At 56.7% G+C, this 24,153-nt stretch overlaps 3 protein-coding genes across 3 annotated transcripts in view; 2 read left to right on the top strand and 1 right to left on the bottom strand.

The window, feature by feature from the left end:
- KCNIP3 (potassium voltage-gated channel interacting protein 3) overlaps positions 1-6,896 on the top strand; it is a 28,848-nt gene extending 21,952 nt beyond the window's left edge. Inside the window, exons 5-8 of the mRNA XM_065398440.1 lie at positions 2,007-2,114; positions 4,578-4,682; positions 5,823-5,885; positions 6,849-6,896. Of these exons, the coding sequence (XP_065254512.1) occupies positions 2,007-2,114; positions 4,578-4,682; positions 5,823-5,885; positions 6,849-6,896 (324 nt within the window). The remainder of the gene's footprint in view (positions 1-2,006; positions 2,115-4,577; positions 4,683-5,822; positions 5,886-6,848) is intronic.
- A 4,118-nt stretch (positions 6,897-11,014) lies between these two features.
- Positions 11,015-16,861, top strand: LOC135874122 (fumarylacetoacetate hydrolase domain-containing protein 2-like). Its single transcript, XM_065398829.1, has 8 exons — positions 11,015-11,107; positions 11,755-12,041; positions 13,175-13,391; positions 13,950-14,009; positions 14,365-14,527; positions 15,226-15,334; positions 15,672-15,759; positions 16,652-16,861. The coding sequence occupies exons 1-8, from the start codon at positions 11,015-11,017 to the stop codon at positions 16,712-16,714; spliced, it is 1,080 nt and encodes a 359-aa protein (XP_065254901.1). The 3' UTR covers positions 16,715-16,861.
- A 574-nt stretch (positions 16,862-17,435) lies between these two features.
- The window catches only part of LOC135874553 (glycerol-3-phosphate acyltransferase 2, mitochondrial-like), a 33,136-nt gene continuing 26,418 nt past the window's right edge, over positions 17,436-24,153 (bottom strand). Inside the window, exons 13-21 of the mRNA XM_065399427.1 lie at positions 23,029-23,099; positions 22,306-22,567; positions 21,726-21,874; positions 21,426-21,503; positions 20,757-20,888; positions 19,233-19,353; positions 18,584-18,649; positions 17,797-17,852; positions 17,436-17,552 (exon numbers count right to left, since the gene is read on the bottom strand). Of these exons, the coding sequence (XP_065255499.1) occupies positions 17,436-17,552; positions 17,797-17,852; positions 18,584-18,649; positions 19,233-19,353; positions 20,757-20,888; positions 21,426-21,503; positions 21,726-21,874; positions 22,306-22,567; positions 23,029-23,099 (1,052 nt within the window). The remainder of the gene's footprint in view (positions 17,553-17,796; positions 17,853-18,583; positions 18,650-19,232; positions 19,354-20,756; positions 20,889-21,425; positions 21,504-21,725; positions 21,875-22,305; positions 22,568-23,028; positions 23,100-24,153) is intronic.

Here is a 24,153-nt window from a genome sequence, read left to right on the forward strand (position 1 = left end):
CTTAGCTTTGTAAAGGGGACCCCACCGGACACTCCCCATAGGAGAGCAGGGGGATTAACCCTGGTGACCTGCCCAGACTCCCAGCTTGGATACTCACATTCTTCCTCCCCAAATCTGCCCCCAAGCCCACCCTCTGCAACTTTTATAGGGTCACAGATGCCAGGGCCAGAAGGGACCAGTGTGATTATCCAGTCTGACCTCCTGTAAAACACAGGCCAGGGAGCTTCCCCCAAAGCAATTTCTAGAGCAGATCTGTTAGAAAAACATCCAGACCTGACTTAAAAATTATAAGTGATGGAGAATCTGCCCCGCCCCTTAGTACATTGTTTCCATAGCTAATTACCCTCCCTGCTAAAAATGGATGCCGTCCTTCCAGTCTGAATTTGTCTAGCTTCAGATGGACCCGGAGGTCCTGGTTCTGCTTTTCAGTGCTGTAAATTCGAAATGACTCTGTTCAAATCGGTGTGTGTGTGTGGGGGGGTGTTAAAATGGCCTAAGCGAGAGAAAAATCAGGCCCACTCATTCTTGGCTCCCTGTCCTAAAGCGTTGTGCGGTGGCTGCTGCACATTGTGAAACAGCCGCTGCGTTCAACCCCAGAGGTGGCTGCATTTCAGTGCTGGGTGGAGTGATTCATACATATACAAAAAGTGCCAACACACCTTTAATGTTCACAAGCAATCAGGGCCTCAGCATTACATCTTGTCCAGAGAGGGCACCGCCCCTGGAAGTGCTGTGTCCCGTAGCACTATTGAGGCGTTGGTTCAGGAACACAAGCCCCTATTGAGTCACCAGCACCTGTCCTGCCACCCTCGATCTCCCCTCCTAGTACAGTAGAACCTCAGAGTTACGAACACCTGGAGAATGGAGGTTGTTCGGAACTCGGAAATGTTCATTGCTCTGAACAAAACGTTACGGTGGTTCTTTCAAAAGTTTACAACTGAACATTGACTAAATACAGCTTTGAAACTTTATTATGCAGAAGAAAAATGCTGCTTTCGCTTTATTATTTTAATAGTTTACGTTTAACACAGTACTGTGCTGTATTTACTGGGTTTTTTTGGTCTCTGCTACTGCCCGGTTGTGTACTTCTGGTTCCCAATGAGGTGTGTGACTGACTGGTCAGTTCGTAACTCCGGTGTTTGTAACTCTGAGGTTCTAAGCATGCCTGCTTAGCTTGAGATATAGTCTGCCAGCTCAGCTCTCTATGTGAGAGCAGAGTGCACAGGGTAATACATCAGACAGTATTTTTATTGTGGGGCATAAAGCCTATATAGCCAGATTATGCCCTGTTCTGTTAGTCGTTCAAAATTAGCGGATCATAAGATCAAAAAGCCTTGGGTTGATTTTCCTCATTTGTTTACCTCATCATTCATACATGCAATGTATATCTATAGTGTCCAAACAGTCAAATGTCCAAAGAACTGTGGAATTGTTTTAAATAAAGACGATATAGAAATGTAAGATCACACTCAAATGAGTGTGTGTGTATGTATATATAAAATCATTCTTTTATTTAGTAAATGGATGTAACACAAATCTCTCAGCCAGCCAAACACCAAAATGCCTTTTATTTCATTTCTACACTGGGGAAGAGGCAGTTAATGATTTTCATTTGGTTATTTGTGCTCCCTGCCAGACGCGCTGAGCAGTAAGGAACCAAAGAGGAGGGTTTTTTTCGTATTATTATTGTCAGCGAGGGGCTTTTGGGCTCAGGTGGGTAGCGAGGCGACTAAAAATAGATCCAGCCGAGAACAGAAACAGGATCGATAGGAAAAATACCAGGAGAGTTTCATGGTCGATAACATTTCCGCTTCACCCTTTAAAGGGTCAAGAGCCGCCCCCTTTTAAAGAGCAAGTCCCAGGCACCAGCTGCAAAACCGTTCTTTTTCTTGGGGCGTTGGTTGGAGGGTGGTGGTGGGGGGGGTTGCTTGCTATATGTTTGCAGTTGTCCATGTGCTGGGTTGTTGGCCTGTCCTACTAGGTCTCTGCTTCATTCTCTGTTCCAGGATTTCGTCGTCGGCCTCTCCATCTTGCTCCGTGGGACCGTGCATGAAAAGTTGAACTGGGCTTTTAACCTCTATGATATTAACAAGGACGGCTACATCACCAAGGAGGTACCTGCAGCTGGGCTAAGGGGAATGTGGCTGCGGGTATGCGTGAGGTTCGGAAGGAGACACATGAATCTGTGGGGGCTCTGTATCAGAGACAGGGGCATCTGGAGGTGGAAATGAGTGAGAGTACCATAGCCCACAGCAGGTGTGGTACTTACGTCTACGGAGGGTCTGGGTCAGAGATGGGAGCTCCAAAGGCGGTAGGAGCGTGAGTATGTGTCTGTGCTAGCTAGGGCCCAGGGGGAATCTGAATATAAAGTTCAATCTCAGAGACCCCCATGAAGTGGGAGTGGTTCGGAGACAGGCAGGCCAGGCCTGCTGTGTGACCGTACGCCACGACAGGAGCCCGTGGGATGGGAAGGAGCTGAGAGTTTGGGTGAGGAGCACAAATGGGGGCCCTGAGGCAGGATCCCTGCGGGTATGGATCGGATTCAGAAGTTTTAGTGGTACAATTGGGTTTGAGGGATCCCCTCCGCAAGCGAGGTGGGGGGCATAATGGGGGCGGATTTATTTCTCCAGGCAGTGACAGGCTCCAGTCCTGGTTTAGGCCGACATTTTCCGTCTTGGGGGGCCTACTCTTGGGCTCTTGGAACTGTTTCTTGGGTTGGCCTGAGGCTGCCTTTGACGGTGGTGGAAACTTTGGCCGCTCCGCACCTCTGAGAATGAATCAGGCTACTTCAGGGTGCCTCATTTTAGACACCTGAGGTTGAAAAGGTCTGGCCGTTCGGGTGCTTTGTTCCAGCTGGCGGTAGTGGCTGCTTGAGTTTTGCCATACGTGAGACCTCAGATCCCACTGGGCCACCTCCATGGCTTTGACAAGGCGACAGCCTCTTTCCATGTGCCCATAAAACCCCAACTTTATCCCCCTTCCCCTAGATCAGCGTGTGAGCCCTCGTGAAGCCCATAGGGCTAGAATAACAGCTGAAATCACCAGGCCAGGCCGTGACCATATGTCCGAGGCTGGGAGAGAACTATGAGCAAATGTGGCTTTCTTTGGTGGTGCACCATATGGCTACCTGACATGGACCTGGTTTACTCATTAAACCTGTGATGCTTCTCACTTCCTGTGGGTCACATCCTGGCCCCACTGAAATCAATGACTAAACTCACGTTGACATCACTGGGTCCACGACTTGGTCCTGTGCAACAAGTTTGTGACGAGTCAGCAGAATTCTGTAGGTTCCCGTGCTGGATATTCCTGCTGTGAGCCTCTGGAAGCCGCTTCCTCCCCACCCTACTGGCCTAGCTTCCCCACGCTGGTGAGGAGCACCGGTTTGCTTTGGTGCTGCTGGTCGAGGCATCTGGAGCCTACTGCCTGCCCTAGCATTGTCTGTGTCGATGCTCCGCTCCCTTGTGGTTTGTTTACCAAAGCGAGGTTCACATCATGCACTGAGCCAGTTTATGGAAGTATTTGGTCCCTGGCTATGATCTGTGGTACCATAATACGGGCCACGTTGTGACACTGGAAAAGCACTGCCAAAATTCTGCCCCTTGGACGTGCATTCAAGTCCCATATGTGAAGACATGCTTGAGGCAATAATCCATATGACGCCACATGGCGCAACAAAGCAGGAGACAGTTCCTTATCTAGACGCAGCCTCCCCCTCTTCAGGTTTGTAGGAGACTTAAATGGCAAAGAGTCAACTGGCTGCATCTCCAGAGGCTTCAGCAGGATGCAGCGCTGCCTGCCAGGAGACCTCGGGGGTTAGTTCAGTGAAGGAGCCATCCTTAGCTTTAGGAAGAAGTGCCCCGGGATTACTAATGACCACACGTAGTCAGGACATGGGTTCTGTGTCCTGATGCACTGCCAACAGCACAGACCTCCACAGCACCCTTCCCGCATGGCGGACCCCACTGCTGTATCCGTAACACCACCGTGGGACCCTGAACGCACGTATCCCCTCCTCAATCCTCAGCATTGCTTCCTGCAGCCCCACGGTGCTCCCCGGAGGTCTCTCATCTAAAACCCAGACCGACCCTGCTTACCTCGACAAGGTCACGGCACAAGAGAATAGGTGACTGTTAACTAGCACTTATCCTCAGTCGATCTCCCCAATTTACAGATGGGGAAACTGAGGCACAGAGCGGCGATGTGATTTGCCCAAGGTCACCCAGCAGGCCAGTGGCAGAGCTGGGAATTAAACCCAGGTCTCCTGAGTCCAGTGCTCCGTCCACTAGACCGTACTGCTGCCATTTGCCTGGAAGTGGGCAATGGGGATGGCTGGGATACTCCTAAAATCCCCGGGCTCCCGCTGCGCAATGGTTTCTCCCACTGCCTTGCTCGATGGAGTTAACCCCTCCTCGGGGATGCAGCTCATAGGGCCTGCCTGGAAACCCGTTGTTTCGCCCTCATGATTTTCCGTTGGCCCTGACACCGACCTGAACCTGGCCAAGACCGGGGGACGGCGGTGGGCTTTGTTTGGGCTTCCTCCCTGTGCTCAGTGCGTCTCTCTCTTTCTCTGCCAGGAGATGCTGGCGATCATGAAGTCCATTTACGACATGATGGGCCGCTACACATACCCGATCGTCAGGGACGATGCCCCCGTAGAGCACGTGGAGAAGTTCTTCCAGGTAAGCCAGCTCGCAGGCGTCTGGGAGTAGAAACCTTTTGCTAACCAGGGCAGCGGGCCTGGCCCATAGACCCTAGGTTCCAAGTTAGCCAGAGGGCGGATGGGCCTGAGTCTCCAAAAGCTGGGCGCAGAGGGCCTGATTCTGGTCTTGCTTATCCTGGTGTAACTAGGGTGACCAGATGTCCCAATTTTATAGGGAAAGTCCCGATTTTTGGGTCTTTTTCTTATATAGGCTCCTATTATCCCCCCACCCCCATCCCGATTTTTCACACTTGCTGTCTGGTCACCCTAGATGTAACTCAGGAGTGGTGTCTCAGAAGACAATGAAATCACAGGTCCTGACTTGTATTTTTCCCGGTGGGGGCTCCAGCCCCACTCTGCTTGAGGCTCCGCCCCTTTCCACAAGGCCCAGCCTTTGCTCTGCCTTTTCCCACCCCCACTCCGTGCTTTCCCCCGAGGCCCCCCTCGCCCACCAGCCGCTCCCCCCTCTTTCCCCCCCAACAGCTTTCACCCACCAAACAGCTGATCGGTGGAGAGCCCGGGCCAGAACCAGTGTGGCTGGTGGGTGCTGAAAACCCCCTATTTTTTTCCCTGGGTGCTTGAGCCTCGGAGCCCCCACGGAGTCGGCGCCCATGAGTGGAATTATGCCGGGGTGGAAAGGGTGTGGGCGTGGGATTAGCTTCACCGACACAAGGGCAGATGCAGATTCCCACACGGCTGCGGGCAGGAGGCAGATGGCGGGGCCGTGGCTGGCGATCCCGCTGCAGACCCTGGCAGCTGCAGAGCAGGGGCCCCATTAGGGACTCTTGATGAGGATTCACTGAGATTGGGTTACAAGCCACAGACACACTCCGGTCCCAGGGGGGCTGCTCCATTACAGGCCTTAGGCCTGGGCTGGCAGGTAGGAAGGAGGACTGGTTGGGAGGAGCGTCCCTGATGGGGGCTCACAGCCGCAGGGCAGAATGCAGGCAGAGAGAGGCCATTCCCAGGCCTGCCAGGATTGCAGGAAGGTGGACTTTTAGGGTACAGGCGGGCACAGCGTGGTTGCAGGGGTGGGGGGATGAGCGTGTTCTTGCACCTAGGCACAGATTCGCCGGGACCGCCACCCACGTGCCTGCTGAGCGTCGCTTTTCTGTTTCAGAAAATGGACAGAAATCGGGACGGCGTGGTGACAATCGAGGAGTTTTTAGAGACCTGTCAAAAGGTGAGCAGGTCGCTGCTGTGGATTCTTCATCGCCCTCCTGGTCCTGCAGGTCCCTCCTCCTCTTCCTCCTGACCACGTCCCTGGCCCCTCTATAGGATTCAGAGCCCATCTTACCCATCTTCCTTTCCTAGAAGCCATCTTACCAATTTGTCCAGTGCATTCTCCAGCCAGGACACTGATTCATCTGACCCTCCAAATTCCAGTCACACCATTTCTAATCCCTTTTGACTGCAGCTTCCCCCCGTCCAGATCCTCTCCTCTTGTGTAATGCGGGCTGTGGGGTTACACATGTTGATTCCTGCCGTGGAGGCACTTACTGCATAAGCGAAGAGGGGATGGAGCTGTTGTAGGGAGACAGGAGACCAGACCAAGCTCCATTAAGAGCAGGTTGACTTAATTCACGGAGCATGCCCACGTGTGCATGGTAGCATATGAACAGTGCTAGATGATGCACATTGACTCAGTAATGATCCTTAGCTAATTTCATCAGCAGACCTCAAAGCACTGTCCAAAGCAGGTCAGTCCTACTATCCCTAATGAGAAAACCGGCACAGAAAGAGGACGGGACTTCCCCAAGTTCACCCAGTAGGCCAGTATTAGAACTCCAGTTCTGACAGCTGCCAGTCTAATGTACAGACCACACCTCTGTCAGATATATTGTTATTATTACAGTAGAGATTAAGAGGCCCCAGCCAACCAGTTGCCCATTGGTAGGCACTGAACAGACGTGTGTTAGTCCCTGCCCCAAAGGGTTTACAACCCCAAAGAGCGGGGAAGGGAAACTGAGGCACAGAGAGGGCGGTGACTTGCCCAAGGTGTCACAGCAGGCCAGTGGCAGGGCTGAGATTAGTACCCAAATCTCCTGTCTCCCAAGCCACTTCCTCATTCACTGAACCACAAATCTCCATTGGTCGTGTTGTTTCTGAACCATTGCCCTGGCCTTTCTCTCTCCTCCCCTTCCAGGACGAGAACATCATGAGCTCCATGCAGCTGTTCGAGAATGTGATCTAGAATGTGATCTCGTCTCTCCCGCACGGCTGCCTCCTGGCCTGCACGCAGACGGACGCCTCTGTCTGTCTCTCTCGTTAAGCACACACACATCTTTATGAGAAGAAAAACAAACTCTTTTTATATTTAAAAACAAAAACAACAACAACAACAAAATAAATAAAAGAGGACGTGATCATGTTTGCTCCCAACACTGACCGGATTCTCACTTGAAGGGCAAGAGGAGACAGAAAGAGATTGGGTTTCATGGGTTTGTCTGACCTAGCAGGGGGATTGGCTAGCTCTCCCCTAGGATATAGCAAGGGAACGCTGCACAGCGTCAAATACCACCTGTGGGAAAGAGACCAGCCTCGTGGATTAAGCTCAGCACTTCTCGCATGGTAGTGGGATGGAAAGGACGTTTGCATGTGGGAGGTGGAGTTCTTCTCACTAGCACCAAGTGAGAACCTGGCAATGAGGCAGTTACTGGGTTCCATCAGGAAAAGGAGGGAGAGGCAGTTACTGAAGAAGAAATAGGTCTCAGCTGGCACAATTTGGCATAACTCCATGGACTTCATACCCCCATTGCGAAATCTGACTTCAACTGAACTCCATCAATTTTCACCAGCCGAGGACCTGCTCCCCACTTTTCCATGTGCAGGCAGCTCCTGGGCCAAGATCCTGGAGCCTGAATGTGTCTCAGCTGAGAGAGGACTGTTTGTGGACGTCTGAATAGAAGACATTACTGGCTGTTGGGAATCATCTCCAGAACTTCAGTTCTAAAAGCACAAGAGCGTCCATTCAAAGGCAGGTTCCACATCGTGTGCGAATGTTAGAGAGTGTACAGAGCCTTCTAGCGTCCCCAGAGAAGGGAAGCAAAGGAAGAAGCTAGCACACCTTCTCCCCAATCACATTGAGAATGAATGTCCCTCCACCTGCAACAGTAGGGGAGAACGAGGTATCTTCACTCAGGAGACTGGAACTGGGGCGATCTGCAACAAAGAAACAGGATTTGAATTTCCTGAAGCAGAAGTACAAGCACAAATACCCTGGCGCTTCCAAACTGGAGGAGGAGACGGGCCCTCGCTGCCACGTTCTGGAGCTGAAATTTTCCATCGTTTTCCACCGGTCTGTCATTTCCATCAGATCTGGTTCAAATATCTGTTGACTTCAATTGAGGGTTACACTGGAAAACTGTTATTCTGTGGGATGGGCAGTGTTGTGTAACCACGTTGGTCCCAGGGTGTGTGAGAGACAAGGTGGTTGAGATACAACCTATTATAAGTCCAACTTCTGTTGGTGGAGAGGGCAAGCTTTTGAGGTACATGGAGACAGAGGAAGAGCTCTGTGTAGCTCAAACTTGTCCTCCCCACCAACAGAAGTTGGTCCAGTAAAAGATATTACCTCACCCATCTTGTCTCTTCTGTGACACTGAAAGCTGATGGGCGGTGACTTACGAATATGCCCAAAGCTCCAGGCTGCAGTTGAAAGTCAAATAGGGCGTGAAATATCACCTATCCCTGGGGGAACGATGACAAGGTTTGGTTTGAGGGACTGTTTTTTTGTTTTGTTTTTTTTAACAAGTGACTATTTTTAGGCATTACACATGTTGTTTCCGGGACTGAGATGAGATCTGCCACTGGGCGAACAAGTCTTGAAAGAGGCCAGAGAGTTGGAAAAGCCAGCTGGAAATCAGCGCATGTAGGGCTAGACAAGTCACCGGTCATCGGGTTTGGCAGGGAAAAGAGGAGGTGGGTTGGTAGCTCTGCAACCAAGAGGGTGTCATCCTCAAGATCCAAGTCAGGGATAAGTCAGTACAGTCCCTAATGAGGAACTTTCTAAGTAGCTGGATGCTCCATCTCACTGGGATTTCCTGTTGGCCATGTCAGAGTCACAGAGCCGTGGGGCTAGCTGTTTCCATGCCAATAGAAATCCCCTAGATGAGGTGCCCTAGAGAGACTCCCCTTTCAGTTCCTTTAGTAACCTTGGATGGGTCTGGTTATTGAATGACCCTGCCTCGCTGGGGATGGAACAGTCTCTGGTTAGAAGAGCACCAAGCCTGAGAAACAGTCCCTGGATCTGCAGTGGGGAAGAGTCCACCAAACACGTTGGGGAAGAGAAGGTGTCCTGGTGGAAGTTGTCACTGATGCTTAAACTAGTGCAGGCTCTGCCTCTTTCTCCGAGGGCTTCCCCTCGGATACAACCAGATCCACCTTTATCCCCCACTACCCCCAAATCCAGCCTCACTTCCCAGATCTGAACTAGCCCCAGGATCCAGACTTTTCACCACCCAGACTCAGTCCTCATCTTCCTCTCAACCTCTCTCAGTGCCCAAAGGCCCAGATCAGTCTGTTTCTGTCTCCCACTGCCAAGAAGGCTCTGAATTCCGGCCGTCTCTCCCTCTCCTCTATCCTAAGCCCTCTCCCGGAGGCTGTGAGTTTGCACTCGATACTTCCTGACATATGTACAGTATAAGGAATGGCCGCATGTCTCACTAGCAGTAGCCTTTACTCCAGTGCCCCTAATCTCACGCCCACCCTCACAGCACAACCTGGGGAGACAGTCGTCGGTTCCTGTTCTCTGTAACTACTTGATATTCAGTCACTGTATATTTTAATAAAATAAACTTAAAAAAAAAAAAAAAGAGGCTCCCATCCATTTTGCTTCCTTCTCTAGCATTAGATCCCAGCTGCTTCTGTATCCAAATCCTTCCCGTGCCATGAAACACAGCTGATAGCATGAACACGGTTCCATTCTTGCTTTCTATCCTGGGCCTCTCTTTGCATATCCAGCTGGCTACATGGCTGCAAATGCCAGAGCAGCACTTGGGATGGGCCATGTTATGGAGTGTGAGTATTGGACACCTTGGAGGTATGGAACAACTCTGCTGAGCATCATGCACTGAGCGGGTGATGCCCTTGCAGGACTGGTTGATTCATGCCTTGGGACAAGCTCAGGCGTTTTCCTGTGGGACTCTGTGCTTGGAAGAAGTGACACTACAACGTGACAGAAAGGGTCACCCTTGATGAGAGAGTCCTGACCCACGGTGCCGCCCCGCTTTGCTAGGAACGCGCCTGCAGCACCCTGCCCCATGCTCCTAGTTTATTAATTTATTATTATAATTATGGTTCCTAGGAGCCCCAGTCATGGACGCATGCTAGGTGCTAAACGAACTGCTGCTGGTTTCTGATCCTTCCATTGTGCTGGAAAGGGAGGGATGGTTGACAGAAGGAGGGGCGGCCTTGGGCAGGGGGGCAGGCAGGGCTGGGGGCTGAGATGAGGCAGATGACAGGTAGGGAGCAAGGACTATTGGGGGTGGGAGGAGGAGGGTTTTCTGGAGCATGGTGGGGGGGTATGGAGGTTCCGCTCTCTCCAGCCCTGCAGTGAAGAGGGGGTGTGAAGGGCTAGCAGGCTCCGTGTAGCCCCTGGCCACTGGGGCATGCCCCAGCTTCCGGAGTCACGTGCTTTGGGGAGAGGAGCAGAAGGGGCCCGCGCTCTCCCAAGGGGTTAAGAGTGACAGCCCACAGGGGGCCACATTAGAGACCGTGCGCTGAGCTGCTGCTACTGCTGACCCCATGAGCAGCGCCAGGGCACGTCAGGCCAAAGGGGTGCAGCACACTGGACCCCCATTTGCTGCTGCCCATTGGCACCATTTGGGAGCTGCTCTACATCTGCAGATGAGGGCGCCCATGGGTTCTGCTGGGGCGGGGGAGCCACACGGCAACCTTCATGCAAGGTAACTGGTGCCCTAGTTATGATGGCTCATCCTGCAGCCTGCCCTGCCTCACGCTTTGCTCCTAGAGTCACGGCGCCCAGCCTGGCTCTCCACACACTTTGCCCCTAGTGTCATGGCGCCCAGCCTGGCTTGCCCAACACTTTGCCCCTAGTGTCATGGCGCCCAGCCTGGCTTGTCCCACGCTTTGCCTTTGGTGTCATGGTGACAGCCAGTCACGCTCTCTGAGGGAATAGAAGAGTGGGCGGGGCTTATTAGCTAGCGGTTTATTGGTGGTAACGCGTGAAGTCCCGCCCTGGCCGCTCTCTGATTGGTTGTTGGGTGCCCCGCCGCACTCGTTGCGAGAGGAGGAGAGTTAGGTTTTTATTGGCTCCCCTACAGGCGACGGCTGTGATGACGTCACAGTCAGATGCCAGGGGCGTGGCTCGGCTTTGTGACGGCATCAGCGAGTGACCGCAGGAAGTGCAGCAAGGGCAGCAGCCACCCCAGAGGCCCTGGGCAGGTAACGGGGGCGGGGCTGGGGCGGCCTGGCGCTTCCCCCCCCCCCCCGAACCTGCTGGGCCCGCCGAGTGCCCGTTAACCCCGCCCCCCCCCGCTCCTCCCCCTGCGTCCGCTCGCTCCGGCCCTGCCCGGTTAGATCCAGCCCCTGCAGGGGCTCCAGGCCCGCCCCCCCCTCGGCCTCCCAGAGTGACCCCCCACCTCCCTCGGCTCCCCCTTCCGACCTCACAGACCAGCCCCTCACCCTATCGGGGTCACAGCCCGAGCCTCTGGCTCTGTGGGAATCCAGACGCAGCTGCGTGACCCTGGCGAACAACTGGGTGTCCCAGGGTTTGAGCCCTGTGCGTGACCAGTTATCCACCCTCCCTCCCCCATGTGGTAGAGGGAGAGTCCAGGTTCTGGTTACTTTCCATTGGGGTAGTTAATAGGCGGCCCGCGAGCCAAATCCGGACTGCCAGATGCTTTTGGATGGACCCCAACATCTTTTTATTTATTTATTATCATCATCATTAGTTTATTTTCTCTGTTTACTATACTTTGACCAAGAATTTGGACCTTGACAAAAAAAAAAAAATAGATACCCCTGCTGGGCAGAGACCCAAGTGGAGTGCGCGGATGACCTGTCCACGCTCGTTTGTCTCTCTCCTGCAGGATCTGATGCCGGTGCTGGTCCTAAGAGCCCTTCCAGCAAGTCTGAGACTGAGCTGGAGACTACCCGGCTGCACGAGCTGGGGCGGGACAGAGTCCAGGGGCGTTTCCCATCTAGCTGGGGCTATGAGGCTGGTCCAGTTTAAAACTGGCTCGGATGGGCCCAGGATTGGGCTGGAGGAGAAAGATGGAGGCAACGTGATTGATTTAAATGCTTTCGACCCCTCCCTTCCCAAGAGGATGAGAGAGTTCCTGGAGGTAGGGGACGCAGCACTGGCCGTAGCGAGAAGGTAAGTGGGGATCTCCAGCGACCCTGCAGGCAGTGCTAGAAGCCATTTCTGTCCTGAAAGGCCAAGCAGACGCTCGAGCTAACAAGCTCCCTATCCAGGGGCTGTCCCCTTCCTGTGCGTTGGTGCTTGGGTTCCCCTGCCGCTTGGCACCCTTGTGGGCTCCCCCCACCTGCCGCCGGGCTGTTGACTGGCATCAGAATGCAGAGAGTCAAAGCCAACGGGGGCTTTAACAAAAAAACAAAGGGGGCAGTGGAGCCATGCACGAGAGGTGGATGAACCCAGCTTGAGGCCTGGGGCTCGCTGTCTGCGCAGTGTTAAGAGTTACAGAGTTAAGCCCGGATCCTCAAAGGTATTTAGGCACCTACCGCCCAATGATTTCAGTGAAAGTGAAGTGCCTAAATACCTTTGAAGGTCTGGGCTTCATTGACTAGAAAGCAGGGAATGGAGAAGTTAAGATTCTCTCAGTAATGCTGCCTCCTCTGCGCGGCATCTTTGCAGGCCCTTGCCCCCCCTGCATGCCCTGGAACAGCTGATCGTGGCAGGCAGGAGGTGCTGTGGGGAGGCACTGATAAGGGGGCTGCAGGTGCACCCACAAAGTTGGCGCCTATGGGCTTGGGTTCTAGTCCCAGCTCTGCCATGGACTCAGCGCATGGCATTTCCCCGCCTCATGCCTCAGTTTCCCGGCTGTAAAACAAGGGAATAATGAAGCTCTTCCTCGTAAAGCGCTTTTAGAGCTAGGGATGAGATGCCCTTCAATGGGCACTAGGGGGCGTAGTTGTTCTCCTGGGGTTTGGAAGCTGTTTAGGTAAGGTGTGGAAGTGTACAGCTGGGATTGTCCTAGTCCTGGCCCCACGCTCTGACTGGTCATTCTCAGTGCAGGATTCTCAAGGCAGTGTCTATGCAAGAGGTAGGTGTGAGCCCCATTTTACAGGAGGGAAACTGAGGCACAGTGAGGCAAGGAATTGCAGCTACATAGGAAATCCATGCCAGAACTGGGAGTAGAACCCCGGGGATCCGCTTCTCCCAGTCCCTTGCTTTGACCACTACACCGCCGTCCCTGGTTTCCCCAATGAAGAGCCTCCTCCATTCTCTCAGCATCCCTTTCAGCTATCCCTTCCCTCCTCTGTCTCTAGGGCTCAGGAGTCTGGCCAGCACATCCTGCCACGTGATCAGGTGACACTCCTGGCCCCCATAACCAACCCGGGGAAGGTGATCTGCGTGGGGCTGAACTACGCAGACCACTGCCGGGAGCAGAACATAAACATCCCCGAGGAGCCCATCATTTTCAGCAAGTTTCCCAGCTCCATCATCGGCCCCTACGACGAGATCATCCACCCAGCCGAGAGCCAAGTAAATACCCCTTGCTCCTCCTGTCGTGCCTGCGGGGACCTTTCAGCCAAGACCCGTCTGCACGCCAGCCCCCGAGGATGTGTCTATTAAAGGCTCCAGCTAAAGAACTGTGGGAGCAAAAACCGAGCGTGCCCACTCCGGCCACGGAGAATGCTGCTGTCAGTAGAGCATGGGCCCAGATTTGAGCTGGCTGCCAGCTGCCTCGAGAGCTGTTTAATCCAAAGATCCACCACTAGGAAATTAGGAAGGACGGTTGCTGCTATTTGTGCAAGTGCCTCCTGCTGGCTATGTTGGGTAACAAGCCACCTAGACGCCAACAGTCCTGAAAGTTACATCCAAATAGCTTGCTTAGGGGAGCTACCATGTTGCTGGGCCATAAGGGGGGGGTGTCTCTGCACTGAGATGGTACTGCCCACGTACCATATCACCAGTGGCGTTTCGCAGCTGTGGGAACAGTGATCTGGGGCATCTCTAATTGCCTCTCCCTGTGGTACCCTAGCCCTGATTGCCTCTGTGCCCTGCTGGACTGAGATCAGACTTGCCTGTTTCCTTCTCTAGGAAGTCGACTGGGAGGTGGAGCTGGCATTTGTCATCGGGAAGAAAGGGAAGCACATCAAGGTACTAAGGGAGCTGGGAACGGACTGTGGAGCCACTTCAGGTCTTGGTACCTCAAACCGAGCCCCGACTGAACGGGGCCATCTGTTTGGTGACTTCAGTCCAGGGCACGTGGCAAAAGCCACCACCACGGCTGGCACTAAATGGCCCCCTGGTTGGCAAGCGCAGCTGTCAGGCTGGTGATTGAACTGATCGTGCTCCCTTTTCACCACTAGAGGGTGTCCCTCTTGGTCGGGGCGGCGCATGTGTTAATTCTGCACCGTCATGCCCAGAGGAGTCGGGCAGCCCCACGTTTGCAGTCTCTCCAGCAGTGGCTCGGCTGTGTGGCGACTCCCCTCCCGTTTCCCTCCCCGCCCAGGAGTCAGCCGCGATGGATCACATTGTGGGATTCATGGTTGCCCATGACGTCACCGCCAGGGACTGGCAGATGAAGAGGAATGGGAAGCAGTGGATCCTGGGGAAATCCTTTGACACCTTCTGCCCCTTGGGCCCTGCCATTGTCACAAAGGACTGTGTGTCAGGTAGAGGTCCGGCCCTTCGGTCTCTCCCGCCTGCCAGGCTGTGGTGGCACAGGGAGGGCTGGGTTGCCCTCACGGATGCCCTCCTGGGGTGATGCATGAACTGCCTTCATCCCTGATTCCTCCCACCTGCTCCATTGCTGCAGTCGTACTGCCCTGGGTATGCGAGGGAGCTCACAGGCCACCTGTGGTCGGCTTTGCTCACTATTTGCATAGGAGCCCTCTAAATCCCAGGGCGCTGCCGGGACTGGGGCGGGTGGCTCAGTACGTGATGTCCTTCCCCAGTTATTACTGAACCAGTTCCCCAAGCACGGCGCTAGGGGGCAACCCCTGTGCTCATTGATGCGCGCAGGATGCTGTTCCCAGCAGGAATCCCGGTGTCCCAGCCCAATTCCAATTACCTTCTGCGCCCTACATTTCCTCCTGCTGCCGCAACTGGACCAGCATCCTTCGCTTTGTGGCCCACCCCGTTCTCCGCCTTGCGGCGAGCTGTCAAAACAGCTGTTGCGTTCCAGCCCAGAGGTGGCTGCAGTGCAGCGGTGAGCAATGGCAGCCCCTTTGATACAGTTTGTCCAACAAATTGGGATCCTTCCTGTGATCTGAGGTTTCCTCTCCTGGATCCCCACCTCCTCTGCATAACAGGGAACAGCCCCATCCTCCCCAGTTATTTTGCAGACCTGACTGCTCTGTCTCTCTCTAAGACCCTCACAAGCTGGGAATCCGCTGCAAAGTGAACGGGGAGCTCGTCCAGGACAGCAACACCAACCAGATGATCTTCAAAACGCAGGCGCTGGTCGCGTGGGTCTCCCGGTAGGTGCCTCCCCTGCCCTGGTGGCAGCAAACGACTCTGTTCCTGGGAGCCGTGGTAACCCAGTGTGGTTCTCTGCCCCTCTCCAGTGGCAGGGTCATGGCTGCCTCCCATTATTAGCCCTTGTCCTTAGCAGCGGCTGTGCTTTGGGAGCCAGAGGGCCTGGGGTCGATCCCTAGCGCTGATCTATGCATGGGGTAGTCACAGCCCCCGGCAGGTATCTGGGCACGTCTGAACAATCGTGGCCCGAATGGGGTGCGTGCTGGGAGCCCAGCGTTATCCCCAGCTGTGGTGGAGGCGCTGAGCCAGGATGCCCTGCTGATGGGCTGTTCCTGGTAGGTTCATCACTCTGTACCCAGGAGACGTCTTCCTCACCGGGACCCCCCCAGGCACTGGAGTTTTCCGGAAGCCCCCTGTGTTCCTGAAGGTGAGCGTCAGTTCTGGGGAATCGCAGCGAGAGCTGAAGCTGCTACTAGCGATCCGGACTCCCTACAGCAGGGGGTAGGCTGGGTCCCAGCAAAGGGCAGTGGCAGGGGGTAGGCTGGGTCCCAGCAAAGGGCAGTGACAGGAGATAGCTGGTGTCCCATGTGGACCCCGGTCCTGCCATTGGAGCCACAGGGGCCGACTGTGGTGCCTGTCCGGAGCGCTCGGCACAGACTCAAGGACTTGCCTGAGCAGCTGGAATTGCAGCACCAGGCTCAGAGATTTCAGTAAGGGAGACAGCCCAGCCTCTTGTTTTGAGCCAGTGGGTTCCTAGGGCTGTGGAATAAGTGTCTGAGCTCCTGCAGCCACTAGGGGGTGCACCTCACTGCGACTGGGTATCCCCCTTAGGCTGCTTTTTTAATGCAGGCTTTAGCCCCTTTAGTTACAGTCAAAACATTTCTGGGGGGGTTTAGGAGCTGCTGGAGGCTCCAGTCACTCTGTCCATTATTTTATATGTGACTCATCCAGCTCCCAGGGTTTCAGAGTATGACAGACACTCTCCCCCCCCCCCCCCCCCCCCGCTGGATTTTGTGTAGCAGTTGCAGTTTGTCTATTCTAGGCATGAGGGGGTCAGTCCCACCCTGTGTTCTGGTCCGCAAGGCTAGGAGCATGTCTGATCTGCTGGGGGGTAGATGGGGAGACATTAACTCCAGGGTTCTGCTGTAGCGCTGGTCAGTCGCTTGTAACTAGGTAACAAAGATCAGGCATCAACCATCCTACCCTGGTCTATGGTGCTGCCATAGGGGCTGGGGCAAAGGGGGGGCTACAGTCTTTAGCTGGTTGTGGCAGTGTGTAGCTCCTAATGGAAATGTGACTCTGCTTCCCCTGCATTGCAGAGAGGAGATGTGGTGCAGTGTGAAATTGACCAGCTAGGAGCCCTCCGAAACAAGGTCGTTTGAGGATGCCCCACCAGCGCGGTCCCCAGGGCACAGGAGCTGATCATGGACACTGGCAGGTGTAGCACTTTAATAGCCTTTGGCTAATCGTGCCACTCAACGGCGTGTGGATTTTGCAATAAAGCTCTCGCTGAAGGGCCAGCCCTGCTCGCTGAGGTGCATGAGGGCGCAGTCTGTGCTCCGACCCATCAGCACACTTGGTGTGAAATCCATTCAAACAGCCAGCGCTGGGGGATCATGGTGCCAAGCTGCTGTTAAAGGGGCACAGAGGGCTGCTCCCCTAGGATTAGACGCAGAGCAAGGCAAATCCATGCACTTCCCAGCCCTGCTCAGTGGGGATGGGGAAAGTGCAACCCCAGACTGAATCTCCCCCATCCTGGGGGTGCATTCGCATAGATGATTCTGCCAGTCTGATCTCTCTAGTAACACCAGGGAAAGGAGAGCTGGCGTGGTACCATTGAGAGGGAAGCAACAGTGAGCCCACCATGGCTGGTTTTCAGAGGGGGGGGGAAACCGCTGGCATGAGCCTGTCCAGTAAAAGCAGCTGGAGACCCAGGCACCAAGAATAGATTTATTTTGATCTCCAACTCAAACAACAGAGGTCGTGCTGCTGTGGGTGGATCCCACCCCCAGCCCAGAGACATTCGATGGTATCCTGGAGAAGGGGGTTTTTGAAACAGTCACCACAGGTGGCAGGACAGTTCCTCACCCCTGCCGAGCTGCTCTAGCTGGAGGTGAACTGCCCCATGAACGTCTCCAGTCGCTCCTGGTTCCCTTTGGTGCTGAAGGTTTCCGAGAGGTGGAGAATGGGCCCCGCTGGGCCTGGCTGCTCCCTCAGCACCTGGGGGAGGAGAGGGACAGAGGAACCCTGACTTTCCACCCAGGAAGGGGTTGGGGCTGCACAAGGAGAGAGGGCATCTGCCTGTCCAGCCAGGTGGTGGGCCAGGCTGAGGGGAGGTTACAGGCAGGACTGCATGTCTCCGTGGGGGAGGGAGAGAGCAGCCCATCTGCCATCTAAACAGGTGTGACGGGCTGAACTGACCTCCCCAGGATCACCAGGGTACAGACAGGTGGGGCACACTCACCCCCAGCTCCTTGAAGGTCCGGACAGAGCTCAGAGCCAGGCTCCTGTTTGCACACACTGGAAAGAGACAGTAACGTGAGGGGCAGGACATCAGGCACAGCACATGGCGTACCAACCCCAAGCAACCCTCCCACCACACCCAGCTCCTGCAGTTGTTTGGGCCGGGCCCCCTCCTACTCCTTTAGTGCTGTTCTGGGTCCTACAACGCAGCCTGTGGCACTAAAACCCCATTTCAACTGCCCTCGCAGTGGTCCTGAAAAGCCCCTGCGGGCTGCAGGAGAGAAGACAGGACTCACCCCGTCTATGGGGCTGCCTCCCTGCCCAATAACACCGTGGCTGAAAGGCCATTCCTTCTTGCCCCCTGCAGGTTTACATCCCAACTCAGTGTTTGCCCACCAGCAGCTCCATCCTAGCAGCAGGAGGAGCTGGGAGAGTGATTTCTTGACAAGTGCCCAGAGAAGCCTGTCACTTCCTGGTGCTAGCAACAGAGGGTCCTGTGGCACCTTTAAGACTAACAGAAGTATTCCTGGTGCTGTTCCCCCTGCTCCCAGCAGGGGGCAGACAACACCCAGCTCTTTCTGCTCAGGCAGAGAAGCACCCTGAGTTGGCTCCTGATCTGATTTGCCACAGAACCCCAGAGGAAGAGGCCGGCACCGGGATGAAGGCTCCCTAGCAGGGTGAGAGTGCCCTGGTGAGGAAGGGGTTAGACCCAGGAGAACACTGGGCGCGGAAGCATCTCCCCAGCAGCATAGGGAGGCTGGATCTCAGTAGGTTTGCCCCAGACTCACCGAAGGAGCCGTCCTCTCTCGCCTTCCTCACCAGGAACCGCTGCAGCTTCTCCACATACTCCAGCTCTGGGAGAGGCAAGCAGAGAGCGTGGGAGGGGCCCTTGCACCGTTCTGGGGCTGATCCTCAGCTTGGGGACGTTGGGGCAGCTTGCACCTCAGTAGGGCTACACTGATTTACATCGGCGTCCCCTCTCCACCAGCTCAGACCGCACAGCCAGGAAGCCCCCTGGAGCAGCATGCGCCCCGAGCTGCACGCCCCCCAAAGGATCTTAGTGCGGCAGCTGTTCTACCAGCATGGGCGTGGGTCCTGAGCCCTGCTGTGTGACTTAGGGCAAGGCATGTCCCTGCTCCATGCCTCGGTTTCCCTGGTGGCAGATCCCGGGGCTAGGAGAGTCCAGCCGTTAAGGCGCCACGTTCCACATGCCCAGCGCTGTTTGGGGTTCTGCGGGGAGCCCCCCCTTCAGCTGCACCCAACACCCTGACAGCACTGCCCTTGGGCGTCAGGCTGTTCCCAGGGGGATGGGCCCCAAGTCTCTGCTCTCGTTGACCCCACGCAGCGAGATTCCCCTGGGATCTTACAGGCCTAGTGGGTCAGCTCAGCCTGTTGGCTTTGCTAAACACACACTGGTGAATGCACTGGGGGTCATACCTAGCTCAGGACAGCCAGACTCCACCAGGAAGGCAGCTGCTCTCTCAAAGGTCTTCAGCAGGGGGCCCAGGAGGCCGCAGAGGAAGAGGAAGAAATCAGGGCAGTTGTCCAGCTGGCTTATCTGGGGGGAGAAGAGATGCATGGGCTGAACCTGGCTGGACCTGGGGGGTGCTGAATGGTCCACGTTGGAACGGGGTTCTGCTAGTCACACGTGAAATGAGTTTGGTGGGACTCAACTTCCTCTCAAGGGGAGAGCTGCCAACATCACGCACAACAGGGAAGGGACAGCAGGGGACTGTGGGGCAGGATTGAGGGGCACTGGCAGAGCTCCAGGGGAGCCCGTGGCTGGGATCAGGACTTAGGGGCACTGGCAGAGCGATAGGGGAGCCCAGAGCTGGGATATTGGGGGGCCGCAGGTCAGGATTAAGGGGCATTGGTAGAGCTGTTTATGGGGAGCCCAGGGCTGTGGGTCAGGGTTGACCCTCACCCCCTATTTACCTTATGTGCCCAGCTCAGGCTGGTCTGAATCTTGCCCCAGGGGCCACCCCATCTGTCTGTTTGGGGGGTTCTGTTCTCGGTGTCCGCATCAACTGACCCCTGACGGCAGAGGTAGGGCTCGGGGGGGAGCCCAGGGCAGGAGTCACCCGGGTGGATCTGAACTGGGGCAGCCCCTGGTCCCGTTCGCCCTGGCTCCTAGCCTGACATTTTCAGTAACACCTTCCCGTGTCGGGAAAGCCGCTGGATCCACACACGGGAAAGAGCCTCCGGCTGACCAGAAGATGGTGCTGCAGCGCCAGATGCTTGGCAACAGGCTCCCGCAGCCTGTGCACAAGTGAGACGCGTTCAGAGGGCCCCATTCTCAGGCCCCCCCGCCCGCCGGTGAATTACAGAGAACTTTGCTCCCATCTGGAGGAGCGGCCCACGCAGCTGGCATTTTCAAGAGACAGGTTGTGAACCCGGGCTCCGGCGTGCGATCGCGGGGGAAACAATAGGAGCGGGAATTAATATGATAATTTGATGTTCTCTTACAATGGGGCTGAGGAGGGAGGGCGGCAGATCCCCTCCCACGTGCCGCCAGACCAAAAGGAGAACGTGTTCCCCCAGCAGCAGGGAACTGACAGCCCAGAGAGGGGTAAAGCTGGGAGTCAGGACTCCTGGGTTCTATCCCCAGCTCTGGGAGATGCAGTGGGATCTAATGGTCGGAAGGGGAGGGCTGGACTGGGATTCAGAACTTCTGGGTTCTAGTCCCGGCTCTACCACCGACTCGCCGAGTCCCTTCCCCGCAGCTGTGCCTCAGTTTACCCAGCTGCAGTAGGGAGACCTCCCGGGCAGGCTGCAAGAGGCAATGACCATCTGGGCAGGCGATTTCCTTGGAGACGGGTAGGAAGGATGGCCCCTCAGGTGCGGCACGAGGCAGGAGAAAGGGCCCCCTGCTCCCCCAGGAGGAAGCTGATGGAGGAGGTGCTGGCGCCAGGCAGCCTGATCCCCGCCAGCGCGGCGAGGGGAGCTGGGGCAGGGCGGTACCTTGAAGCAGCGCTTGCCGGTGTCCTCGTCGTAGTCGCTGTCGCTGTCGTTGAAGTCCTCCATCTCCTTCCACAGCAGCTTCTGCGAGAAGCGCCTCCGGGCGGTGTCACAGGCCGGCCGCTCGCTGGGGGCCTAGGGGAGAAACCGGCTGCCCTGAGCCATCGGGGCTGGCAACTCCGAACGGCTGGGGGCTGGCAATCCTCTGGGCACAGCTCACCCGGCATGCATGCCGGGGGGGGGGGGGGGGGGGGGGGGGGGGAAGGGAAGAGACCTGGGGCTCCAAACTCCTGCCAAGATGGTGCCAGCTCCAAACCCCATCCCCATGTCAGAGCCCGGGAACCAGGACACATCTTCCCCTCAGAGTCAGCCACTGGTGGGTTCTCAATCCATGGCTCCCCAGATGCTAACCAGCCGTCTCGGCGGGCAGGGCCGGGGAGACCGAAGTGGGTGGCCGTTGGCGGGGCACGTCGTTCAGCAGAGATCGGGGACGCCGGGCCCCGTGGCTAACCAAAGGACTTGGTCTCCCGGGGGTCACCTTTCCCAGAACGGAGGATTGCCCTGCAGGCGGGCAACCGTGCCCTGGGAAGCTCGGGGCAGGCAGGTGGCGGGACCAGGGGCTGGACTCGGCCCCGGCCAGCAGGGACATTATGGCCGGCGTCCTTCACCTACCTCCTCCGCGACCAGCAGCCCACACTGGATCAGCTTGTCCAGCACCTCCTGGCTGTAGCAAGAGACCGACTGGCAGGGCTGCGGGAGGAGACGAACAAGTCAGCACGGCCCCCCCCGGCAGAGCACCGGCGACGGGACGCAGAATGGGGGTGGGGGAATCAGGGCACCGGGAGGGGGGCGAGACCCCTCAAGAGGAGCGATGGAGCCTGGCTGCCCTGCAGAGCCAGAAGCGGCTCCCCCAACCCAGCCAGGCTCCAGGCAGCGGCAGCAAGGCCCCCCCGGCCTCTCGCAGGGCCCTACCTGGAGCAGGAGAACATCTCTGGGCAGCAGCTGGAGCAGCGCTAGGGTCTTGCGGCGCAGCTCCTCTTGGCTCAGCACGACGGCCGCGGGCAGCTCGGCAGGGCCCAGGAAGGGCAGCATCTCCACCAGCAGGGCGTTGATGGCGCAGGCTGCGGGGGGCTCGGGGCATCGTCACTGCCCGGTCTCCTTCCCGCCCCCCAACCCCACACACACGGCGCGGGGACAATGGGCAGCCCCGCTCCCCAGTCACTGCCCCTCAACTCCACACACACAGCGCAGGGGCAATGGGCAGCCCTGCCCCCCACCACTGCTCCCCAACCCCACACACACAGCGCGGAGGGCAATGGGCAGCCCCGCCCCCCAGGTCACCTGCCCCCCCAACCCCATATACATGGTGCGGGGAGCCATGGGGAGCCCCACCACCAGGTCACATGTCCCTCAACCCCACACACATGCTGCAGGGGAGTCCATGGGCAGTCCCGCCCCCCCCCCAGTCACCTGCCCCCCAACCTCATACACACGGTGCAGGAACTGTGGGCAGCCCCTCCCTGCCGACCCCGCTCCTGGCCAGGTCACTCACCCCCTACGGCCTCGCACATGAAGACGGGCAGCAGGGCGGTGCTGTGCCAGCTAAGCTCCCTCACGGCCGCCTCCGTCACCCTGGGGGCCACCAGGACGTCCCCACGCGAGAGGCGGTGCAGGGAGACGCAGCCCCGCAGCAGGGAGAGGGCGTGGAGCACCAGGTCGCGCAGCTGCCCCGAGAAGCCCACGTCGTGGTTCCGCAGCAGGGTCTCCTCCACCAGCCAGGAGAAGTCGGACATGAGCCGGGACAGGAAGACGCCCTGGCAGGGTGGGAGGAGGGAAGAGAAAGAAAAGGGGGGGGGGGGAGACTTGAAACCACCAGCCAGCAGGACACGCCCCCCTCCAGGCAACAGAGAAAGGGAGACGAATAATCCACTCCCTCCAGGGAAAGGAAGCTCTGAAACCAGCACCAAGCTGGAAAATCCCCTGGTAGAAGGACTCACCCCACAAAAGGAGAACCACAAATCCCCCCTCCTCCCCGTCAATGGAGACGGGAAGACCTGAAACCTCCATTCAGCAGGTAACTCCATAAAGGGGGGTCCCTTAAAACCGCCATCCAGATGGCACCTCTCTAACATGGGGGCCCTTGAAACCACCATCCAGCAGGTCATCCCCAACCTGCCCCCCCTCACTCAGACCACCCCATAAAGCAAGCAGCTCCCTTCCACACCTACCTCCAGGACCCCTCCCCCTCCTTCCCGGCCCGGGGCCCTCCCCCTACCTCACGGTGCTTGTGCAGTAAGAGCGCAGACATGATCGCCACGGCCATGACGGCAGAGCAGGAGACGCCGGCTGGAAGGGGATCAAAGAGCGTCCTGTTATCCCCTCGGCGCACAGTCCCCTCCCCGCTCTCCTTCATCCCCGGGAGGGGGTCCCTCAGACAGGGCCCAAACGCCTCCGGGCAAGCCCAGCAACCACCTCGCAGGATTGAGCCCTGCTGTAATACATTTCTGTGACCCCAGGAAATGTATGTGGGTGGGATGGGCCTCACCCTGAGCGGGACTGCGGTAGGAGCAGAGATGGATGGATTAAAAAGTTACTGACTTTAAGGCCAGACCAGTTGTGATCATCCCAGGCCAGAGAACCTCCCCCGGGGATCCCTGGGCCCACTCACCTGCGGCTGAGCCACAGCGGGTCGGTTAGAAACACACCCCAGCCTCCGAGTGCCGGAGAAGCCACCGCATCCCTAGATGGGGCGCAAATCCCACGTGGGGAGAGCCAGGCGATTGGTCAGAGCCACGGGAGAAGTGAGAGAGCGGCCCAGCGGATGCAGCACTGATCTGGGACGGGCTGGGTGGCGTCCCCAGATCTGCTGTGGATTCTCTGCGTGACCTGAGGCAAGGTGCCTGGCCAGTCCGTGCCTCAGTTTCCCAAACTGTGAAACGCAGGTAACACTAGCTCTTCTCTGCAAGGCTCGGAGATCTCCAGATGAAAAGGACGCCAGGTTGTTCTGAGCAGCTAAGCCCCATTTCCCTCAGCGGGTGGCATTCATGGACACTAATGCAGACGCAAGAGGAAAGCTGACCTGCAAGCCCCTTTCCCTGGAGAACCCAGCCCAGCACAGAAGAAACCCATTAGGAAGGAGAGAACGGGAGCAAGAGAGATGGAGCAATGCATCTTCCCCACCAGGACCAGAGCCGAGAGAGGGATCAGCATGGATCACGAGCCGCGTCAGGCCAGGCAGAGCACGCTACATGCAGGACACAGGGCTACGCAGCATCTCCAGCGCCATCTCCGTGTCCTTTTCAATCGGCGTTCGGCACAAGGTGTCCCACAGGAAGGGTTGGGAGACGGAATCATAGAAGATTAGGGTTGGGAGAGACCTCAGGAGGTCATCTAGCCCAAC

Source organism: Emys orbicularis, chromosome 2 (genome assembly GCF_028017835.1).
Source record: "Emys orbicularis isolate rEmyOrb1 chromosome 2, rEmyOrb1.hap1, whole genome shotgun sequence".
In the NCBI taxonomy this organism is placed as follows: Eukaryota; Metazoa; Chordata; order Testudines; family Emydidae; genus Emys; species Emys orbicularis.